General features: G+C 39.5%; 1 protein-coding gene across 1 annotated transcript in view; it reads left to right on the plus strand.

The window, feature by feature from the left end:
• OXSR1 (oxidative stress responsive kinase 1) overlaps positions 1 to 20,536 on the plus strand; it is a 101,253-nt gene that overhangs the window by 4,099 nt on the left and 76,618 nt on the right. Inside the window, exons 2-3 of the mRNA XM_082663061.1 lie at positions 12,547 to 12,659; positions 19,585 to 19,693. Coding sequence (XP_082519187.1) covers positions 12,547 to 12,659; positions 19,585 to 19,693 — 222 coding nt within the window. The remainder of the gene's footprint in view (positions 1 to 12,546; positions 12,660 to 19,584; positions 19,694 to 20,536) is intronic.

A 20,536-nucleotide genomic window follows, 5' to 3' on the forward strand; every position in this document is an offset into this window, starting at 1 on the left:
TTTTTTTTTTTTTTTTTTTTTGCGGTACGCGGGCCTCTCACTGTTGTGGCCTCTCCCGTTGCGGAGCACAGGCTCCAGACGCGCAGGCTCAGTGGCCATGGCTCACGGGCCCAGCCGCTCCACGGCATGTGGGATCTTCCCGGACTGGGGCACGAACCCGTGTCCCCTGCATTGGCAGGCGGACTCTCAACCACTGCGCCACCAGGGAAGCCCCATAATCTCACCTTTTAAAGGAAATATCCTTACAATGAAAAAAAACTGATCAGAGCAGATATTTTGTAGATAACCCTTTTAGATATAGTTAGATTTATTCTCTTTTGTGTATCCTATTTTGTCATTTTTTTTAATGTTCTCTCTCTCTCATTAATAAGTTCCTGAAAGTTCTTAATGTACTTCCACTCCACTCCTCACACACTCTTTCTCACCCCATCTTCTCAAGAGGGAGGAAAAAAACTTTTTCCTTGAACTACAGCCTAGTACAAGTAGCAAGGCTCAGTAAAGCAGTGCATGCTTATTCTAACTTTGCTTCCATGCCAAAATGTTTGGAATACAGTATTTTGTAATAAGCTGTAAGTAGCTTTCCAAATGAATCTTTGTAATTTCTTCAGATTATACTTATTTTTTTTCAGGAAACAAATGGTTGAAGTCTGGGCAAAAAAGGCTTGGGGGAATCTTTTTGAATTTTCTGTTTACAAGGGATTGTATTTTAAGGAAATGGTATAATGCTGTCTCCTTTCTCGTCAAAGCACATACAGTTATTTGAACTATATATCTTTTTCACATGTGCTACTTAGGACTGTATTTGGGGTTAGTTTCTCGCATGGTTTTATTCTCTCTTTTTCTGGCAAAATCTTATAGAGAAGAGAAAATTCCCTTCCTAGAACATAATAAAAGCATACAAGTTGGGAATTCAAAGGACTTACTTTTAAGGCTTCCCTGGTGGCGCAGTGGTTTGAGAGTCCGCCTTCCGATGCAGGGGACATGGGTTCATGCCCCGGTCCGGGAAGATCCCACATGCCGTGGAGCGGCTGGGCCCGTGAGCCATGGCCGCTGAGCCTGCGCGTCTGGAGCCTGTGCTCCGCAACGGGAGAGGCCGCAACAGTGAGAGGCCCGCATACCGCAAAAAAAAACGGACTTCCTTTTAAAGAATTGTATCATCTTAAGCATGCTTTGGCAAAGGTTTGAACTTTAAGTATGATTAGTTGTAAAAGATGTAGTATTGGTCTCACTATTAATCATTTATCTTTTCAGTGTTTTTGAGCTCCTTCCTAACCCCTACTATTGCATTAGCACTTCTGACCAGGTGTTGTACTGTATTTGACGTGTGTTGAAGCAACTGTAATAGTATGGGCTTTGGGGTTAGACTGATCTGGATTCAAATCCTGGCGTTAGCTCTTACTACCTATCTTATCTGGGGCAATTTATATAACTGTTTTAGTGTCAGTTTTTTGTCTGTAAAATGGGAATAATGGTACCCATGTCCTTGGGGCTGTTGTGCAGGTTGTTGTTGTAGTTGTTTGCAGGAAGCTTTTAGCTTGTATTCATTACTCCATACAATCTCTTTGTTATCTCTTTCTTTTTTTCTTCTTTTTCTGTTTCCTGATTTTTGGTACTGCCATAAAATGTGAAATACATGATTTGAAATCTTGTAACACTTGTAATCTTGTAATGTTTTGAATCTGTTGTAATGTTTATTGGACCATCACTGCATCTTTTTTTTTTCTTACTTCCAGATCTTATTCAGGTTTAGATGGATTTAAGGATTTATGCTGGACATGGTAGTATAGCAGTGTAAGGCCCTGCCACCTGTTTTATTGCCCACGATACAATATAGTGGCAAAGTGGGAAACCAGTCTGTCAAGGGCTGTGCCATGTGGCTTTTGTTATCATGCTTTTTTTTTTTTTTTTTTTTTTTTTTTTTTGCGGTATGCGGGCCTCTCACTGTTGTGGCCTCTCCAGTTGCGGAGCACAGGCTCCGGACGCGCAGGCTCAGCTGCCATGGCTTACGGGCCCAGCCGCTCCACGGCATGTGGGATCTTTCCGGACCACGGCACGAGCCCGTGTCCCCTGCATTGGCAGGCGGACTCTCAACCACTGCGCCACCAGGGAAGCCCATTTTGGTTTTTGTTTGTTTGTTTGTTTTGGTTTTTGTTTTACTTTTTATTTATTTTTTGGCTGTGTTGGGTCTTCATTGCTGCATACGGGTTTTCTCTAGTTGCGGCGAGCTGGGGCTACTCTTCTTTGCAGTGCACGGGCTTCTCATTGCAGTGGCTTTTCTTGTTGGGGAGCATGGGCTCTAGGTGCACGGGCCCAGTAGTTGTGACTCACAGGCTCTAGAGCGCAGGCTCAGTAGTTGTGGCGCATGGGCTTACTTGCTATGCGGCATGTGGGATCTTCCTGGACCAGGGATCAAACCCATGTCCCCTGCATTGGCAGGCAGATTCTTAACCACTGTGCCACCAGGGAAGTCCCGTGTTACCATGCATTTTTAAAATAATATTTTAATATTATTTTATAATAATTATAATAAATATTTATTTATATATTTATAATATATAATATATATTATTATATATTTTATATTATTTATATAATTTATAAATAATAATAAATATTTATAATAAAATAAATATCTCAATAAATATTTACTGTTCACCTCAGCCTAGGTTTAGAAAATTGTTCTTTAAGATCCGTTTTTAGTAAGGTGTGATTCACCTACCTTTGATACTGTGGTGAAGGCAGCCTACTAGCTTTATTCTCTACTTTCCCTACCCTTTTAAATTTTCATTAGTTGTTCACTAGCTACACATTTGATGTCTAAAATATTGGTTTCCAAATACAGATTCCAGGATCCCACCTCTAGCTCTTCCATAAATGTGAAAGCCGTTATTTTCTATTGATAGAGTGATGCTTAATGGTTAGTGTATTTTCTCCCCCTGATTGGAAGACTTCGCTATGATAACATTTTCAATAAGGCCAGCATTGGGCCAACAACCTCATAGGGTTGTATCAAATAGGGATTGCATTTGGCTGCATGTAATAGAAAACAAATAATAGTGGCTTAATAAAATACTTTTTTGCTCCCTTTATATGACACGAAAACTGGAGTGGCAGCCTAGGTGCCATTAGGCACCCAGGCTCGTAGTTTTTCACTCCACTCCACTTAGCACTTTGACTTGCGTTCTCATAGTTGCAAGACAGTTGTTCCACCCCTAGCCTTGTGCTTGTGTTCCAGGCCAGAAGAATATGGTAAAAGGACAAAGTCACATGACAACTCAACTGGCTCCCTTTCAAAGAGCTTTCTTTCCTGGAAGCCTTACTCAGTGATACATTTCTATTTTATTGGACAGAACTGTGTCATTTGGCTATTTGCAAATGAAATGAAACTTTTTATCCAAGCACGTTATTATTTAAAGCAAAATAGGTAAAAGTTCTCTTATTAAAGAAGGGAAAACTGTATGTTGGCTAGGCAACTAAAAATGTTGGCCTCGGGTTTTTTTATTTTAATTAAAATAGTTAAATAAGACACTGCAAGTAAATAATTTAACCTGACACATAAGTAATCAGTTAATGTTAGCTTTAAAGAGTCAGTTGCCTACCAATTAAGAGTATGGTGTTGAAACGTCATGTAGTTCTGGTTTCTAGGCCCTACTCTGCATCTTACTAATTTATGACCTAAGTCTTACCTTTGCTTGCATTGCTTTGTAAGATCAATAATACCTAACTCATGGGATTATTGTGAGAATTAGATGGAAAAAAAGAAGTGCAAGTAAGGAGAGTGCTCAGCATAGTACTTGGCGCACAGAGTAAGTGCTCAATAAATGGTAACGTTCACGATGGTAATAATGAGGTAATGCCTGTGAAGACTGGGCTATTTTTGTGTTTGTTCTGCCCCAAATGAGCAAAAATTTTTTTTCTTGAAAATATATGCCACTACTTGAGTCATGAATCTATTCAACAAATATTTACTGACCTCCACTTGTGTGTCAGGCACTATTTGGATGCTAGAGATACAGCAGCAAAGCAGACAGACAGAAATCCCTTGTGGTGGTGATGAAGGACAAATATAAAGTAGGGAAAGGGGTTGCGAACTGCTAGGGATAGAGGTGAGTTTTAAAGAGGTCAAGGAAAGCCTCACCGAGAAGGTGACATTTGAGGAAAGACCTGAAGGAGGTGGAGAAGTGAACATGGTGTTTATCTGTAGGTAGCTTGGTCTAAGCAGAGGGAACATCAGGAGCGCAAAGGTCCTGAAGAAGGAGCACACTGATGTGACTAAGGAATAATGAGGTAAGGGTGGCTGGAGCAGAGTGATTCAGAGGTTGAAGAGGCAGACCGGTTGAAGAGATCAGGAGAGTAAGGTGGTAGGTAGGGATGGATGGTCCTGGCCATCAGATGGTATGAAGCGTGGTAAGTCATTGTGGTACTTGGCTTTTGCTTTGTGTAAGATTTTATGTTTTAAAAGGACAACCTGGGCTGCTACGTGGAGAATAGTTTTTTAAGGGTATGAGGGTAGTAGAGGTTATCCAGGGGAGAGAGGTAGTAGTGGAGGTGGTGAGAAGCAGTCAGACGCTGGTGTAGCATATTTTGAATTTAGAGATATGCCATTGGATTGGATGTGAGAAGCATCCAAGATATTTGGCAGGAGCATCCAGAAGGATGGGGTTAATATCCGTTGAGATAGAGATCACCAGAGTGAACAGGAGCGAGAGATGATTCATTGCAAAACCATCAGGCTGCTTGAATAATTACTCAGAGCATATGGCAGTGTCTTTATTTTCATCTTTGTATGGAGAGAGAGCGTGATTTTTATGATAATGACTGTCCTTACAGCTGTTTCTGTAAAGGAGCTTTAATTTTCAGTATGACTCTGACAAGAGGGCTTATTCAGAAAAAGGTTTATGAAATTGTAAAGTCCTGTATTTTCCATGGTTCAGGTGACAGTGCCTTAGTCATCTTTCAGAATAAACAGTCTGGACTAGCTCTTTAGTTGGTGTTAAAGCCTTACTGAAAAATACTTAAAATCTTTAGAATATGTATCTGTAATAGTGATGGTTGGTCAGAATTTGGGGGGAAAATATCTTCAGTTGATTTGGTTCATTTGATTTATTTTTTCCTCACAGGTAGGAATAAAATCCATATTTTTGCTTACTCTTTTAAATTTCAGAATCTAGTAAAGTGGAGGGAGACTGTGAAATTTTTTTTAGTCCCGCTCATGCCTTTGGGCAGCTCCTTTTCTGTTTCAAGAGATAAGATTACCCAGTTTGAAGGATTTCAGGAGAAAGCTCAGTCATGGTTTTTCACTTTAATCCATTCTGGTGTGTAATGTACACTAACATAGCAGTGGAAGAACCAGCTAGGAGAGGACAGAAGAGTGGAAGAGGGGACATGGGGGATGGTGCATGGAGGATGCAAAACATGTAAAATAGTGAACTTCTGAATTAGGATGCTTTATTGGAAATTGTTTTACATTTTCCATTATATTATTCTTCATATTAAGCCAATGCTTATTTGCTGGCATTAGAACAGTAGCTTTCACACTTTGACTAAACCATTCCTAACAGTTACCTTTTACATATTTTCGTGTGTATTTACACTGAAGTAAAAGTTTTACAAGATAATATTTGCATTTTTATTTTTTTATGTATTTTTTAATTGAAGTATAGTTGATAGATAATGTTTACTTTTACTGTGTGCAATACATACTGATGGTTTCTAATTTGATTCTGTTTTCTCTAAGAAAAATGATGGTTGAAACCCAGTAAGTTGACTTGTGGTTTGAAAAATTCCTCATGAAGGAACCTGCTTTAAAGAAGAGAAACAAAAAATATGTATTGTGGGGCTTCCCTGGTGGCACAGTGGTTGGGAATCCGCCTGCCAATGCACTAAACACGGGTTCGAGCCCTGGTCCAGGAGGATCCCACATGCTGCAGAGCAACTGGACCTGTGTACCACGGCTGCTGAGCCTGCGCTCTGCTTCGAGCCACAGCTCCTGAATCCCGTGTGCATGGAGCCCGTGCTCCGCACGGGGAGAGGCCGCCGCAATGAGAAGCCCGCACACCATGAGAAAGAGCAGCCCCTGCTCACCGCAACTAGAGAAAGCCCGCGCACAGCAGTGAAGACCCAGTGCAGCCAAAAATAAATAAATAAATTTATTTAAAAAAATATGTATTGCACAGTAATTATATTAAGAAAAAGCAATTTTGAGTAGAATGCTTCATGTAAAATACAACATGCTTTCAATATTTTTCTTCCCCCATGCCCTCTTTTGTAAACATTTTTGTGAAATTACTTTTTTTTAAAATAATGTATTTATTTATTTATTTTTGGCTGCGTTGGGTCTTCTTTGCTGGGCACGGGCTTTCTCTAGTTGCGGCGATTGGGGGCTACTCTTCGTTGCAGTGCGTGGGCTTCTCACTGCGGTAGCTTCTCTTGTGGAGCATGGGCTCTAGGCGCATGGGCTTCAGTAGTTGTGGCACTCGGGCTCAGTAGTTGTGGCACTTGGGCTCAGTAGTTGTGGCTCACGAGCTCTAGAGCGCAGGCTCAGTAGTTGTGGTGCACGGGCTTAGTTGCTCCGTGGCATGTGGGGTCTTCCGAACCAGGGATCGAACCCGTGTCCCCTGCATTGGCAGGTGGATTCTTAACCACTGCGCCACGAGGGAAGTCCCTGAAATTACTTTCTATTTGGGAAGAAAATGAGAAAATGGAGAGGAAGGAAGAAAGAATTTAATGATTGTACATTTTTTCTTTTTTATTGTTTACATTTCATCTCTATCCAAGGCTGTATGTACAGGAGAACCCGTGATTAAAACATTGAAAAAAACTACAGTTTAAGTGGTATGGCTAGAGATGGGGAGTTGGTGAGGATAATTTATCCTCATGTGTTTTGGTAAAGATTCAAGTACTTTAGAAGCGTAATAAACCTACCCTATATCAAATACTTGAGGAGACACAGCTATGTCTTTTAACAGTTTAAATGTCTAATAGGAAGATAATAGGTAAATAAATGAACAATAATGACATTTATTGAGCATTGCCATTTCCAAGCACGTAATCAGGGAACCAAGACTTACCCTGCTAATGGTGGCAGAGTTTGTTTGAATCTAAGTGTGTTTTCCATGGAGCTTCCTGGTTAGGTGAGTTTTGACTTGGGCTTTAAAAGGAGGGGGAGGTATGGATTAATATGTAGAAAGCAAGCAAGGTGAATGGTTTACACAGAGGAATGGAGATGGAGAAAACTAAATTGCATCCAGGGTATGGAAAATAAGTTAAAGCGTTGAGTTATCAAGAAGTACAGTATTGGGACTTCCCTGGTGGTGCAGTGGTTAGGAATCCGCCTGCCAGTACCGGGGACACGGGTTCGAGCCCTGGTCGGGGAGGATCCCACATGCTGCAGAGCAACTAGGCCTGTGCACCACAACTACTGAGCCTGTGCTCTAGAGCCCACGAGCCACAACTACTGAGCCTGTGAGCCACAACTACTAAAGCCCACATGCCTAGAGCCCATGCTTCGCAACAAGAGAAGCCACCGCAATGAGAAGCCCGCGCACCACAACAAAGAGTAGCCCCCACTCGCTGCAACTAGAGAAAGCCCATGTGCAGCAATGAAGACCCAATGCAGCCATAAATAAATAAATGAAATTTTAAAAAAAGTACAGTATCAAGTAGTGGCTGTGGTTTAGTGATCTGATGAGTGATATAGTGCAAATGGACCTTGAAGATTATTTTATTACGGGTAATAGATGGATTGAAGCCTAGGCTTTTTTTTTTCTTTTTTTTTTAAGCAATCTACGGAACTTAGAGCTTACTATCTGTATGTGTACTGTACTCATTTGTGTGCATGTGTGTATGGTTCTGTGCAGTTTTATTACATGTGTACCTTTGTGTAACTACCACTAAATTCAAGACACAGAACTGTATTCCACCACAGAGTCCTCTGGCTACCCCTTTGTAGCCCTCCTAACCTGTCTACTCACATCCCTAATCCCTGACAACCACTAATCTGTTCTCTGTTGCTGTTATTTTTGTTATTTCAAGAGTGTTATATATTATATAAATGGAGTCATAAAATATGTAACTTTCTGAGATTGGCTTTTTTCATTCAGCACAATGCCCTTGAGGTTCATCCAAGTAAGTAATTGTGCATATCAATAGTTTGTTCATTTTTATTGCTGAGTAATATTTGTCTGTGTGGACATACCATATGTTTAACCATTCACCTGTTAAAGGATATTTGGGTAGTTTCCAGTTTTTAGCTATTATGAATAAAGCTGCTGTGAATATTCATGTACAAGTTTCTGTGTGAACAGAAACTTGTATATGAATTTTTAATTTCTCTCAGAAAAATTTTAATTTTTAATTTTAATTTCTCTCAGGTAAATACCCAGTCATACAAATGCTGAGTTGTACAAGTTCATTTTTAGTTTTAAAAGAAATGGCCAAACTATTTTCCAGAGTGGCTATACCATATTTTATATTTCTGCCTACATTGTATGAGTGATCCAGTTTAACCATATCCTCACCAGCATTTGTGTTACCACTTAAAACAATTTATTTTAGCCATTCTAGTAGGTTATTCCATCGCTGTTGAACTGCTTTTGTACCTTTGTCAAAAATCACTGTGGGGGGCTTCCCTGGTGGCACAGTGGTTGAGAGTCCGCCTGCCGATGCAGGGGACACGGGTTCATGCCCCGATCTGGGAAGATCCCACATGCTGCGGAGCGGTTGGGCCTGTGAGCCATGGCCGCTGAGCCTGCGCGTCCGGAGCCTGTGCTCCGCAACGGGAGAGGCCACAACAGTGAGAGGCCCGCGTACCACACACACACACACACAAAAATCACTGTGGCACATTTGTGTGAATCTATTTCTGGTTTCTCTGTTCTGTTTTTGTGTGTGTGTGTATGTGTGTATGTCTGTCCCTCTGCCTATACCACACTGTCTTGATTACTGTAACTATGTAAGTCTTTAAATTGGATGGTATGAATCCTTCAACTTTGTTCTTTTTATTTAAAATTATTTTTATTTATTTTATTTTTGACTGCATTGGGTCTTTCTGGTGCACAGGCTTCTCATTGTGGTGGCTTCTCTTGTTGTGGAGCAGGGGCTCTAGGTACACAGGCTTCAGTAGTTGTGGCTCGAGGGCTCTAGAGCGCAGGCTCAGTAGTTGTGGCACACAGGCTTAGTTGCTCTGCACCGTGTGGGATCTTCCTGGACCAGGGCTCAAACCCGTGTTCCCTGCATTGGCAGGCAGATTCTTAACCACTGTACCACCAGGGGAGCCCTGTTCATCTTCTTTACTATGGTGTTGATTATTCTAGGGCCTTCCCTTTTCATGTAAACTTTAGAGTAAGCTTGTCTATGTGTACAGAATACTTTGCCAGGAGTGTGATAGGAATTGCCTTAAACCTATATGTAGTCAATTTGGGGAGTATTGAGATCTTTACTGTGTTGATTTTTCGAATCCATGAACATGGTAAGTCTCCAGTTATTTAGGTCTTTTTTGTTTTCTTTGTTTGGTATTTTGTAATTTTCAGCATATAGATCCTGTTCATATTTTACTGGATTTATACCTAAATGTTTCATTTTGGGGGAGCAATTGTGTTTTAAGATTTTGGTTTCCACTTGATTGTTGTTAGTATATAGAAATGCAGTTGGTTTTTGTGTGTTGACCTTTTATCTTGCAACCTTGCTAAACTCTTTTATTAGTTTTAGAAGCTTTTCTTATATAGATGGTCATGACATCTACAAACAGGGACAGTTTTATTTCTTCTTTTCCAATCTGGATGCCTTTTATTTCTTTTTCTTGCTTTATTGTGTTGTCTAGGACTTCCAGTGCTATGTTGAATAAAAGTGATAAGAATGAACATCTTAGCCTTTTTCCCAATCTTAGAGGGAAGGCAGTCTTTCACCAGTATGATGTTAGCTGTAAGGTTTTTTTTTTTGTAGATGTTCTTTATGAGGTTGAAGAAGTTCCCCTCTATTCCTAGTTTGCTAAGAGCTTTTTTATCATGAATGGTGTTGAATTTTTATAAAGTGTTTTTGTGTCAGTGGATGTGCTCATATGATTTTTCTTCTTTAGCCTGTTGATACAGTGTATTACATTGATTTTTTTTTTTAATTGTACCAGCCTTGCATACCTGGAATACATACTACTTGGTTGTGGTGTAGTATCTATTGCTGGATTCAATTGGCTAACATTTTGTTAAGGATTTTGCAGCTAAGTGCATGAGAGGTATTGGTCTGTAGTTATTTTGTTTTGTTTTGTTTTTTCTTGTGATGTCTTTGTTTTGTTTTGGTGTTGGTAATACTGGCTTCATGAAATGAGTTGGAAAGTGCTCCTGCTTCTTCCTTTTTTTCTAAATTGTTGAACTATGAGTTAAAATTGTTTGTAGTATGTAGTATTCCCTTTTTTAAAAAGATCAAGATATGTCACTTAACATAAAACTAACGATTTTTTTAATATCTTTATTGGAGATATAATTGCTTTACAATGTTGTGTTAAAAACTAACCATTTTTTAAGTGTACAGTTTAGTTTTTTTTAGTATATTCACAGTGTTTTGCATCCATCATCATTGTCTAATTCCAGAGCATTTTCCTCACCCCAGAAAGAAATTGTACCCATTAAGCGTTAACCTCCCATTTTCCTCTTCTCCCAGCCCCTGGTAACTACTAATCTGTTTTCTGTGTCTATGGATTTGCCTGTTCTATGGACATTTCATATATATGGAGTCATACAATATGTGGTCTTTTGTGATTGGTTTACTTCACATAGTATGTTTTCAAGGTTCCTCCCTTGGCTCATGACTCCATTACTCTTACCTCTGCTTTCATTGTCTCATCTTCTCTGACACTGACCCTCCTTCGTCTCTTTTATAAAGACCCTTGTAATTAAATTGGGCCCACCCAGATAATCCAGGATCATCTTTCCATCCTTAATTTAATAACATGTGCCAAGTCTTTTTGCCATTTATGGTAACATTCACAGGTCTCAAGGATTAGGATGTGGTCACCTTTGGGGGGCGGGTATTATTCTACCTACCACACAGATTTTAGAGCTTTTATTATTATTCCACTTCTCCCTGAAGCTCTGTTCTTTTTTTCAGTCTGTTTTCTCTCTGCTGTTTAGATTGAGTAAAATTATTGATCTTATCCTCAAGTTCACTGAATTTATCCTGTTATCTCTATTTTTCTATTGAGCTTCTCCAGCAGGTTTTATATTTTGGAAATTATATGTTTTAGTTGTATAATTTCCAGTTGGTGCTTTTTTTTTTAGTAACTTCTGTTTCCTTATTGAGGCTTTTCTATTTTTTTATTTTGTTTTAAGATAATTCTTAACTGTTTGTTGAAGCACTTTTATGATGGCTGCTTTAAAATTCTTGTCAGATAATTCCAACTAGTAATTCATTTTGGTGTTTCTATCAGTGTGATTGTCTTTTCTCATTCAAGTGTGTTTTTCCTGGTTCTTGGTGTGACGATGTGATTTTCCTTTTTTAAATCGTGTGATGGACATTTAGGATATTAATGTTAGGAGACTCCTGATCCTATTTAAAATTTCTATTTTAGTAGGCAGTTACTCTACTTAGATTTAATGTGTAAGTCCTGGCCTCCTTTTGTGAGCTATGTAATTCTTATGATAAGTGAGTTTTCAGAGCTCTGGCAGTGTTATTATCTTCTGCTTTATTCTTCTGGCACAGCAGGACTCCTATTTAATCTCTGCAGGTGTTACCTTGGTTGACAGGTGGGTGTGGGTCTGGTTCCCCCCCTTCCGCCCACCACCCCCTCTGCTGCTGCTGTGGGCAGATTGGCTGGATGTTGCCCAGGTGTGGGGCAGGGACCTAGTTGCCCCTGTGGTGCATCTGGCCTGCTGCTGTCTGGGTGTGGGGTGGAGACCCTGCTGATGCTGATGCTGTGGTGGGCTGGGTGGATTGTCCTGGATAAGGATCGGGAAATCTGTCTTCTAGGTTGCTACTGAGCTTCCCCTTTCACAGTCCTTTGGCTAGAAAGGATTTTTCTCATTTGTCTGTTTGTCTATCCCTGTTGGTTCCAGGAAGCAGGCTGTTCTGGTGCCCACTCATGGATATGTGCGAGATAAAAGAAAAACCCAGGGAGCTTACAGTAGTGCTTTTCCTCACATCCTGAGGGTCCTAGCCAGCCCATCTGCTTCTTTCCACCTTTCAGATTGTCTTTATGATTGTTGAATTATTTCTAAGGTATTTAGTTGTATTTAGAGGAGAAGAGCAGGGAAATGTGAGCCTACACCATCATATTCTAGAACTTCTGGAACTCAAGCAACTTTTATTTGTGTGTGTGTGTGTGTGTGTGTGTGTGTGTGTGTGTGTGTATGTGTGTGTATTTATTGACAATTCTATGAAATGGTCAAGGCTTTTGCTTTTATTGACACCCTACTTTTTAGAGTGTTTCTCTGCATTTTTTGTTGAGTGTAAGAATAAGTTAAGAATTATTCTCTTGTTTAAATTGTGTAGGAATTTAAAATGTCTTGTTTTTATCTACCCCTCTACATATTTACTCACTTATATATTTATCTTTAGGGAGTGGAGCAACGGCTGTGGTCCAAGCAGCATATTGTGCCCCTAAAAAGGAGAAAGTGGCGATCAAACGGATAAACCTTGAGAAATGTCAAACTAGCATGGATGAACTCCTGGTATGCGCTTCTCGTATTTCTTGTATATTCATGTTAAAGTGGGAAATAACTTGAAGTTTTTTGTTTTTTATTTTTTAAAAAGGTTTATGATTTCTTCATTAATAAGTAATGCTTATTGTAAAATTTATAAAATCCAGGTAAGTAGAAAAAAATTATAGTCCTCTCATTCTGAGATTGACACTTGCTATATGTGCACATTTAAACATCTTTGTATTTTCATAATAATGTAACCATATACTTGTTCTTTCAATTAAAAATTTATCATAGAATTCTTTCTATGTCTATAAATATGAATTAGTGTAGCTTTCAATATGTATGTAGTGTTCTGTTGAATACTTTATCTAACCTGTTCTCTAGTATTGGATGATTTTTGTTTCCTCTTTGTTGTTATAAACAATGCTTGCTTACTTCTCACTTTCCTTAAAATAGTATCATGCAATTGTGATTTCTGGGTCAAATGAAATACCTTTAAAAGGCTTTAGCCTTCTAGGAACATGGTACCAACCTGCATTCTGACCATTGTTGCAGGATGAGGGGTAGAATGACCCCCCAGCAGCATTGGCTTCTCCAAGGGCTAGGGTCAGGGAGAAGAAAGGGTATCCCAAGGATCCACAGCTGCATGAGATGTTCCGTGGCGTTAAAAGCTAGCCACACAGGGATTGTTCTGTACTTTTATGCTCCATGACACCTAGAGTAGTTTTTAAGTATATAGTAAGTACTCAGCAAGGGAAATGAAATAGTTTTTCCAAATCATTTAATTTTTTAAATCCTCAGTTTCTTTGGTTTAAATTGGAAATAATATCTGCTTCTGCTTTGTGTACCTCATGAGGTTTTTCTTTTTTCTAATAAATTAATTAATTTATTTATTTATGGCTGCGTTGGGTCTTCGTTGCTGCGCATGGGCTTTCTCTAGTTGCGGTGAGCGGGGGCTACTCTTTGTTGCGGTGTGCGGGCTTCTCATTGCGGTGGCTTCTCTTGTTGCAGAGCACGGGCTCTAGGCAGGCGGGCTCTAGAGTGCAGGCTCAGTAGTTGTGGCGCACGGGCTTAGTTGCTCCGCGGCATGTGGGGTCTTCCGAACCAGGGATCGAACCCGTGTCCCCTGCATTGGCAGGCGGATTCTTAACCTCTGCGCCACCAGGGAAGTCCCTTATGAGGTTTTTCTTGAAGATTGAATGAATAGTACTTGAAAACCATACACTGCCACACAAATATGAACTAATATTGTTATATTGTTAAGTAATTTCTCTAAGATCATGTACAGCTAATAGTAGAAAAGACAGGAACTAAGACTGGTATGATCTATCAGTCCTGGATTGGGTTTAATTTCTGGTGTAGTCTGTAGTGAGTATTTAGGGAATAATTGGAATAAAGTAAAAGATAATAGAATTATATATTGAACTTTCAGCAGATGAGACAAATATATTTCTTCAGGAGTTGGTAATGCATAAGCAGAAGCTGAAGAGTTGGGGTGCTGGAGTGATCTAGAGCTGTCTTTGGTGAGAGAACACACATTTGGAAGGAGATGCTGATTGAAGCGCTATGTGACGAACTTGGATTTACAGATGCAAGCAATACCTTAGAGCACCATTTGGGCATTTGAACTGCAGTGATCATAAAAGAAGTCTAAATTGTAAATTAATTCTTATTGTTAAAGAAAAACAATATTTAAAAAAATTTTTTTCACATCTTTATTGGAGTATAATTGCTTTACAGTGTTGTGTTTCTGCTGTACAACAAATTGAATCAGCTATACGTATACATACATCTCCATATCCCCTCCCTCTTCAGCATCCCTCCCAGCCTCCCTATCCCATCCCTCTAAGTCATCACAAAGCATCGAGTTGATCTCCCTGTGCTATGCAGCAGCTTCCCACTAGCTATCTATTTTACATTGGGTAGTGTATATATGTCAGTGCTACTCTCTCACTTCATCCCAGCTTCCCCTTCCCCACCCCCGTGTCCTCAAGTCCATTCTCTATGTCTGTTTCTTTATTCCTGCCCAGCCACTAGGTTTATTAGTACCGCTTTTTTAGATTCCATATATATATGCGTTAGCATACGGTATTTGGAAAAAACTTTTTTTTTTTTGCGGTATGCGGGCCTCTCACTGTTGTGGCCTCTCCCGTTGTGGAGCACAGGCTCCGGACGCGCAGGCTCAGCGGCCATGGCTCATGGGCCCAGCCGCTCCGCGGCATGTGGGATCTTCCCCGGACCGCGGCACGAACCCGTGTCCCCTGCATCGGCAGGCAGACTCTCAACCACTGCGCCACCAGGGAAGCCCCATACTAAGCTTTTGATGTTGTGATTTTAAATTTTATTTTCAAAACTGTCTTTATTATTATGCAGAAACGATGCTCTGGGTTCTCCAGAGAGTACTGATGTAAACCAATTACAGGTGTGTAATGTGTGTGACAGTTACTAGTGAGGACGCAGTATATTGCTCCTTTCTCTTGTCAAAATGTTTTCTTGTCTGACAGCCTTTGCTAAGTGTGATCACAAAATCGGCTGTCAAATCTTACTACATTTATTTTCTCCAGAGATTTTACTCACAGACTTTTCTCTGAGGAAGGCAACTATGTAATATATTGAGATTTTTCTCTCCTCTGGTAGATGCTAGGACTAGATTCATTGAACAAACATCTGAGGGGACCATTAAGAGGCTTAAGATGTCTTTTCTTCTGCCAAGAGGCTCACAATCTAGTTGAAGAGTTAAGGCTCTTGCCTGCTGTACATGGCAGAGTGTGACAAATGCCTAGGAAAGGTATAAGTACTGTGTTGAAATAAGAGGAAGAAGGGAGCTACCAGTTATGAAAGTGGAGGCCTTTGTGGAGATGTTTGTGTCCTGGGCCACCTGGGCTAGGAAGACTTTGAAGAGGCAGAGATGGAGACCCTGCTGGGCAGGGGTTTAAGATCAGCAAAGAATAGCATATTATATATTAACATTATGAATATATATGATATTATATATTAATATAACTGAAACATTTTTATAAAACAATTTTTTTTGAGCATTTCTTTTTTTTTTTTAACATCTTTATTGGGGTATAATTGCTTTACAGTGGTGTGTTAGTTTCTGCTTTATAACAAAGTGAGTCAGTTATACATATACATATGTTCCCATATCTCTTCCCTCTTGCGTCTCCTCCCTCCCACCCTCCGTATCCCACCCCTCCAGGCGGTCACAAAGCACCGAGCTGATCTCCCTGTGCTATGTGGCTGCTTCCCACTAGCTATCTACCTTACGTAAAACAATTCTTAATTATGTGGAATGTGCTCTGATTTTCTATCCTATTTTTGTTTGTCTTTTTTTTAATGTGATCCACTAAATTTATTTAATGGCCCATAGGAGTTGCATCCCATAGGTTGAAGAACACAAAGAGATATTGAGACTAAATTCAGGCAGTGACAGTGATAATGGAAAGGAAGACACAAATTCCCTAGACATTTTATAGATGGAAAAATTGTTAGTACTAGAATGAGCACTCTGTGAGGGCAGGGACTGTTCACTCTGAATGAGTGAATGAATAAATTAACATTACTTGGGGACTGACTGAATAGTGTGAAGTGGAGGAAAACCACCTACGTTGGAGTAATCAGAAAACCAGGGAGTAAATAGTAGAAATCAAGATGAGTGAGTTTCAAGAAGGAATGAACAGTCCATCATTAAAACATGGCTTCAGGTGGAGAACTGAAAATTCCAGACAAAAGATCTGGTATTAGCAGACAATAAAGGACTTTCAGGAAAGCATTTTCATGAGTAGGGGTGAAATCACTTATGAGTGTTGAGGAAGCTGCTGGGAAATTTGAGTCAGAATGAATATACCACTCTTGCAGAGCGCTTAATATGTATATTTTTTCTTTTTGAAAGGAAAGGGAAAAGGGTAACTCCAAGGGGAATTAAGAGGAATAGAAGAGAAGAAATGGAATATTTAAGGCCCTTTTTATCTTTAAAATTTATGGCTCTCCTGCTAGCCTCCTTTTTTTTGTTGTGGTTGTTTTTTGTTTGTTTTTATTAATTTTTTTTAGTTGTAGTTGATTTACAGTGTTTCAGGTGTACAGCAAAGTGATTGAGTTATACATACATATATATATATATGTATATGTATACTTTTTCAGATTCTTTTCCATTATGGGTTATTACAGAATATTGTATATAGGTCCCTGTGCTGTACAGTAGGTCTTTATTGTTTATCTGTTTTATATATAGTGGTGTGTATCTGTTGATCTCAAATTCCCAATTTGCCCCCCGCCATAGTCTCCTTTTAGAAAACCCTTTGTAGTACTCTTTTTTCCAGGATTAAGCTCAAAACCTTTTGCTTAGCATTTAAGACCTTGGACCATTTGACCCCAGCTCTTTGCATTGTCACTCCCCTATGTGATTTCTGTCTCTTTCACCTCTCCTGTCCAGTTAGTCACCAAGCCCTATTGTTTATACCTCTTTAGTATCATCTCTTGACTCTTCCCTTTCTTTTCATTCATATTACCACTTATTTTTTTTAACTTTTTATTTTGTGATAGTCTCAACCTTACAGAAGAGCTGCTAAAGCAGCATAGAAAGTTCCCATATGCTGTTCACCCAACATCTCCTAAGAGTAACATAACCATAGTACAGTAATCTAAACTGAGAAATTAGCTGTTTATCGTTTTTCAGGCCATTATCATCTCACCCAGCTCATGGCAACAACCTTGAACAGAGTCTTTCCCTTTAGTCTTGCCTTCTCTCTTTTATTTTCTACATTACAGCCAGAGTGATTTTTATGAAAAAATAAATATAGTTAAACCTTTGATGCCTTTCCATTGCTGTTAGGATGAAGCCTAAATTATTGAACACAGTTACAAGCTCCTTTATGATACGGTCCCAGGTAATTAAACAATCAAAACCCCTAAAAACATATTTATCTTTCCTATTTCAGTGTCAGTGTAGTAAAACTTCTTATAGGAAGCTTTCCCTGATTGTCACTCCTAATTTTTGGTAATTCACCTCTCCGATGAAATCATGTAGTGTTTAGTACTTCTCCTATCAGACTTTCTTCATCTGTGTTATTAATTAGTATTTGTCTGACTTCTTCACCAGACTGTAAGTTTCATGAGGGTTCACCCTTGTGGTCAAGCACCTAGGACTGTGCCTGGCACAGAGTAGGCATTTGGTAAATTTCTGTTGAAAGCATGAACTGCTTAACCTTAGACAGGTTTACTCCTGTGTCCTAAAATCTGTCTTGCTTATTTCATCCTCTTTTTGTAATTTTATGTGCTTTGCACCTTGTACTGCTATAACATCCCACATCCTGCAGAACTAAACGTAGTTCCCACCTTCTCTGTGAAGACTTCTTACCTGCCTTAACTGTTCTTTCCTCTGGATTCTTGTAACATTTACTATCTTTACTGCTCATTTGGCACATATATGCTGTTCTCTTTATATTCCCTCTTATATGTACATATCTTATCTCTTCAAATCCTGTATAACTATGTCAATAGGCAGGTGTTTACTTTAGTTCTTCTTCCTTATCCTTCATATTTACTTACCTTTTAGTATGGAAGACTGTGCTAGTAACTTAGTGGGTAGCAAAAATGCACACAACAAAGTCCTTGCCGTAAAAGAATTTACATTCAAGTAGAGAAAATGAGAATGGAAAAACTAGTGTTTATTGAACACTTCTTATGAATCAGGGATTATGGGCAACTTTTACACAATTGATCTTACTGAACAAATACCAAGGGCATAGGGCAAGTATTAATACATCAGTAAGTAAAAAGCTGTATAAAGTGCTATAGGATTTTATTCATTCAGCAAATATTTATTGAGGGTATACTGTGTGCCAGGCACAATAAGGGCCAGTATACAGAATCTGACCTCTCATTGAGCTACAGTTTTGTGAGGGATGCAGAAAAATAAATAGGCAATTACAGCATCGTATGATAATTCCCACCATGTGTATGAGTCCACTTTTAAGTACTTGCCTTCTTGGAGTTGTCAGTCTAGCAGGGAAGGACAGACAAATAAGCATCCAATGTACTATCCAGTACATATGTGCTGTGATGTAAGGAGATATGCACAGAGCTTGGAAGCCAAGAGAAGGGACACCTAACTAACTCAACCTGGGAAGTTGGGAGGAACTGGTATTTTGGCTGAGATCAGAAGGAAGAATTGGTGTTTTCAGCTAGGTGAAAATGAAGGAAGTGTATTTGAGGCAGAGGGAACAACAGGGTTAAATTTAAATGTCCATGGTTAGAAGAAGCATGGCTCACTTGAAGTTACTTTGGCTGGATCATAGGACTGGGGTATGTTGGGGGTAGGAGTCAGTGAAGGCAGTAGGAATGATGGAGAGGTAAGCAGGGCCCTGATCACACAGGGCTTTTATAAGGCATTTTATCACACCAAATCTAATTTAAATTCATTAAATTCGAATGAGATAGTATAAGCTGAGACTTTGGGCTCAGGTGTCTACTTTGAATTTAGTTCATGGCCTCTTTAAAGTGGGAACCGTTAATCATTTCACAAAAATGAGGTGAAACAATGTTTTGGAGAAGAAAGACAAACAAACAAACCACCCTTTGTTTATTAGTATTGATAATTATCCTCTGTGACTGTAAAACCTGATTTCCCAAGATGGTTCTTTAAGGGCACCTGGAAGTAAAAATATGTGTCCCAGTGGAGGCCTCTGTGGTGCTGTGGCAGGGTGTGATAAATAGTGCATGTTTTTGCTTTCAGAGATCGCTAGTTTAACAAGTGAAAGGAGTAAGAGTCAGAATGGACTGAGGGAAACCAAGCGGTTTTTTTGGTTTAACCATTCTTGCAGAGGTCAGGCATGAAAATCCCAGAAAGGTTGTGACACAGTCTTTGGAATTCCCAGATCTGGATTCAGTAACTTCTAGTGTTGTTTTAGCCTTGCATATAATGAATTACCATTTTTTCTCTTCTTTGTAGAAAGAAATTCAAGCCATGAGTCAGTGCCATCATCCTAATATTGTGTCTTACTACACGTCTTTTGTGGTAAAAGATGAGCTGTGGCTAGTCATGAAGCTACTAAGTGGAGGTGAGTAGAGTACAATGAAATGTCAACTTCCATGGTTTGGAAAATTTATACAAATGTTTTTCTTGTTTTGGTTTTCATGGACATTTACATTTGAGGAGATACTGAGAATAAAGTATCTAATGATAATAATGCACAAGGTGGGACAAGTTTCACATGTTGCATTTGTTTGTCATGCCTCTTCAGTTACTCTTAATCTAGGATCGTTCCCTCCTACTTCCTCTCTTCCATGAGGCAGACTTACTGAAGGGTCTGGTCTGAAGGGTCTATCTTGTCCCACATTCTGAATTTTTTTTTAACATCTTTATTGGAGTATAATTGCTTTATATTGTTGTATTAGTTGCTGCTGTATAACAAAGTGAAGCAGCTATATGTATACATATATCCCCATATCCCCTCCCTCTTGCGTCTCCCTCCCACACTCCTTATCCCACCCCTCTAGGTGGTCACAAAGCACCGAGCTGATCTCCTTGTGCTATGTGGCTGCTTCTCACTAGCTAGCTATTTTACATTTGGTAGTGTATTTATGTCAATGCTACTCTCTCAGTTCGTCCCAGCTTACCTTTCCCCCTTCTCGTGTCCTTAAGTCCACTCTCTGTGTCCTTGTCTTTATTCCTGTCCTGGCCTTAGGTTCTTCAGAACGAGTTGTTTTTTCTTAGATTCCATATATATGTGTTAGCATACGATATTTGTTTTTCTCTTTCTGACTGACTTCACTCTGTGTGACAGATTCTAGGTCCATCCACCTCACTACAGATAACTCAATTTCGTCTCTTTTTATGGCTGGGTAATATGCCATTGTATATATGTGCCACATCTTCTTTATCCATTCATCTGTCGATGGAC

The sequence above is a fragment of the Grampus griseus genome (genome assembly GCF_964374135.1).
Source record: "Grampus griseus genome assembly, chromosome: 10".
In the NCBI taxonomy this organism is placed as follows: Eukaryota; Metazoa; Chordata; class Mammalia; order Artiodactyla; family Delphinidae; genus Grampus; species Grampus griseus.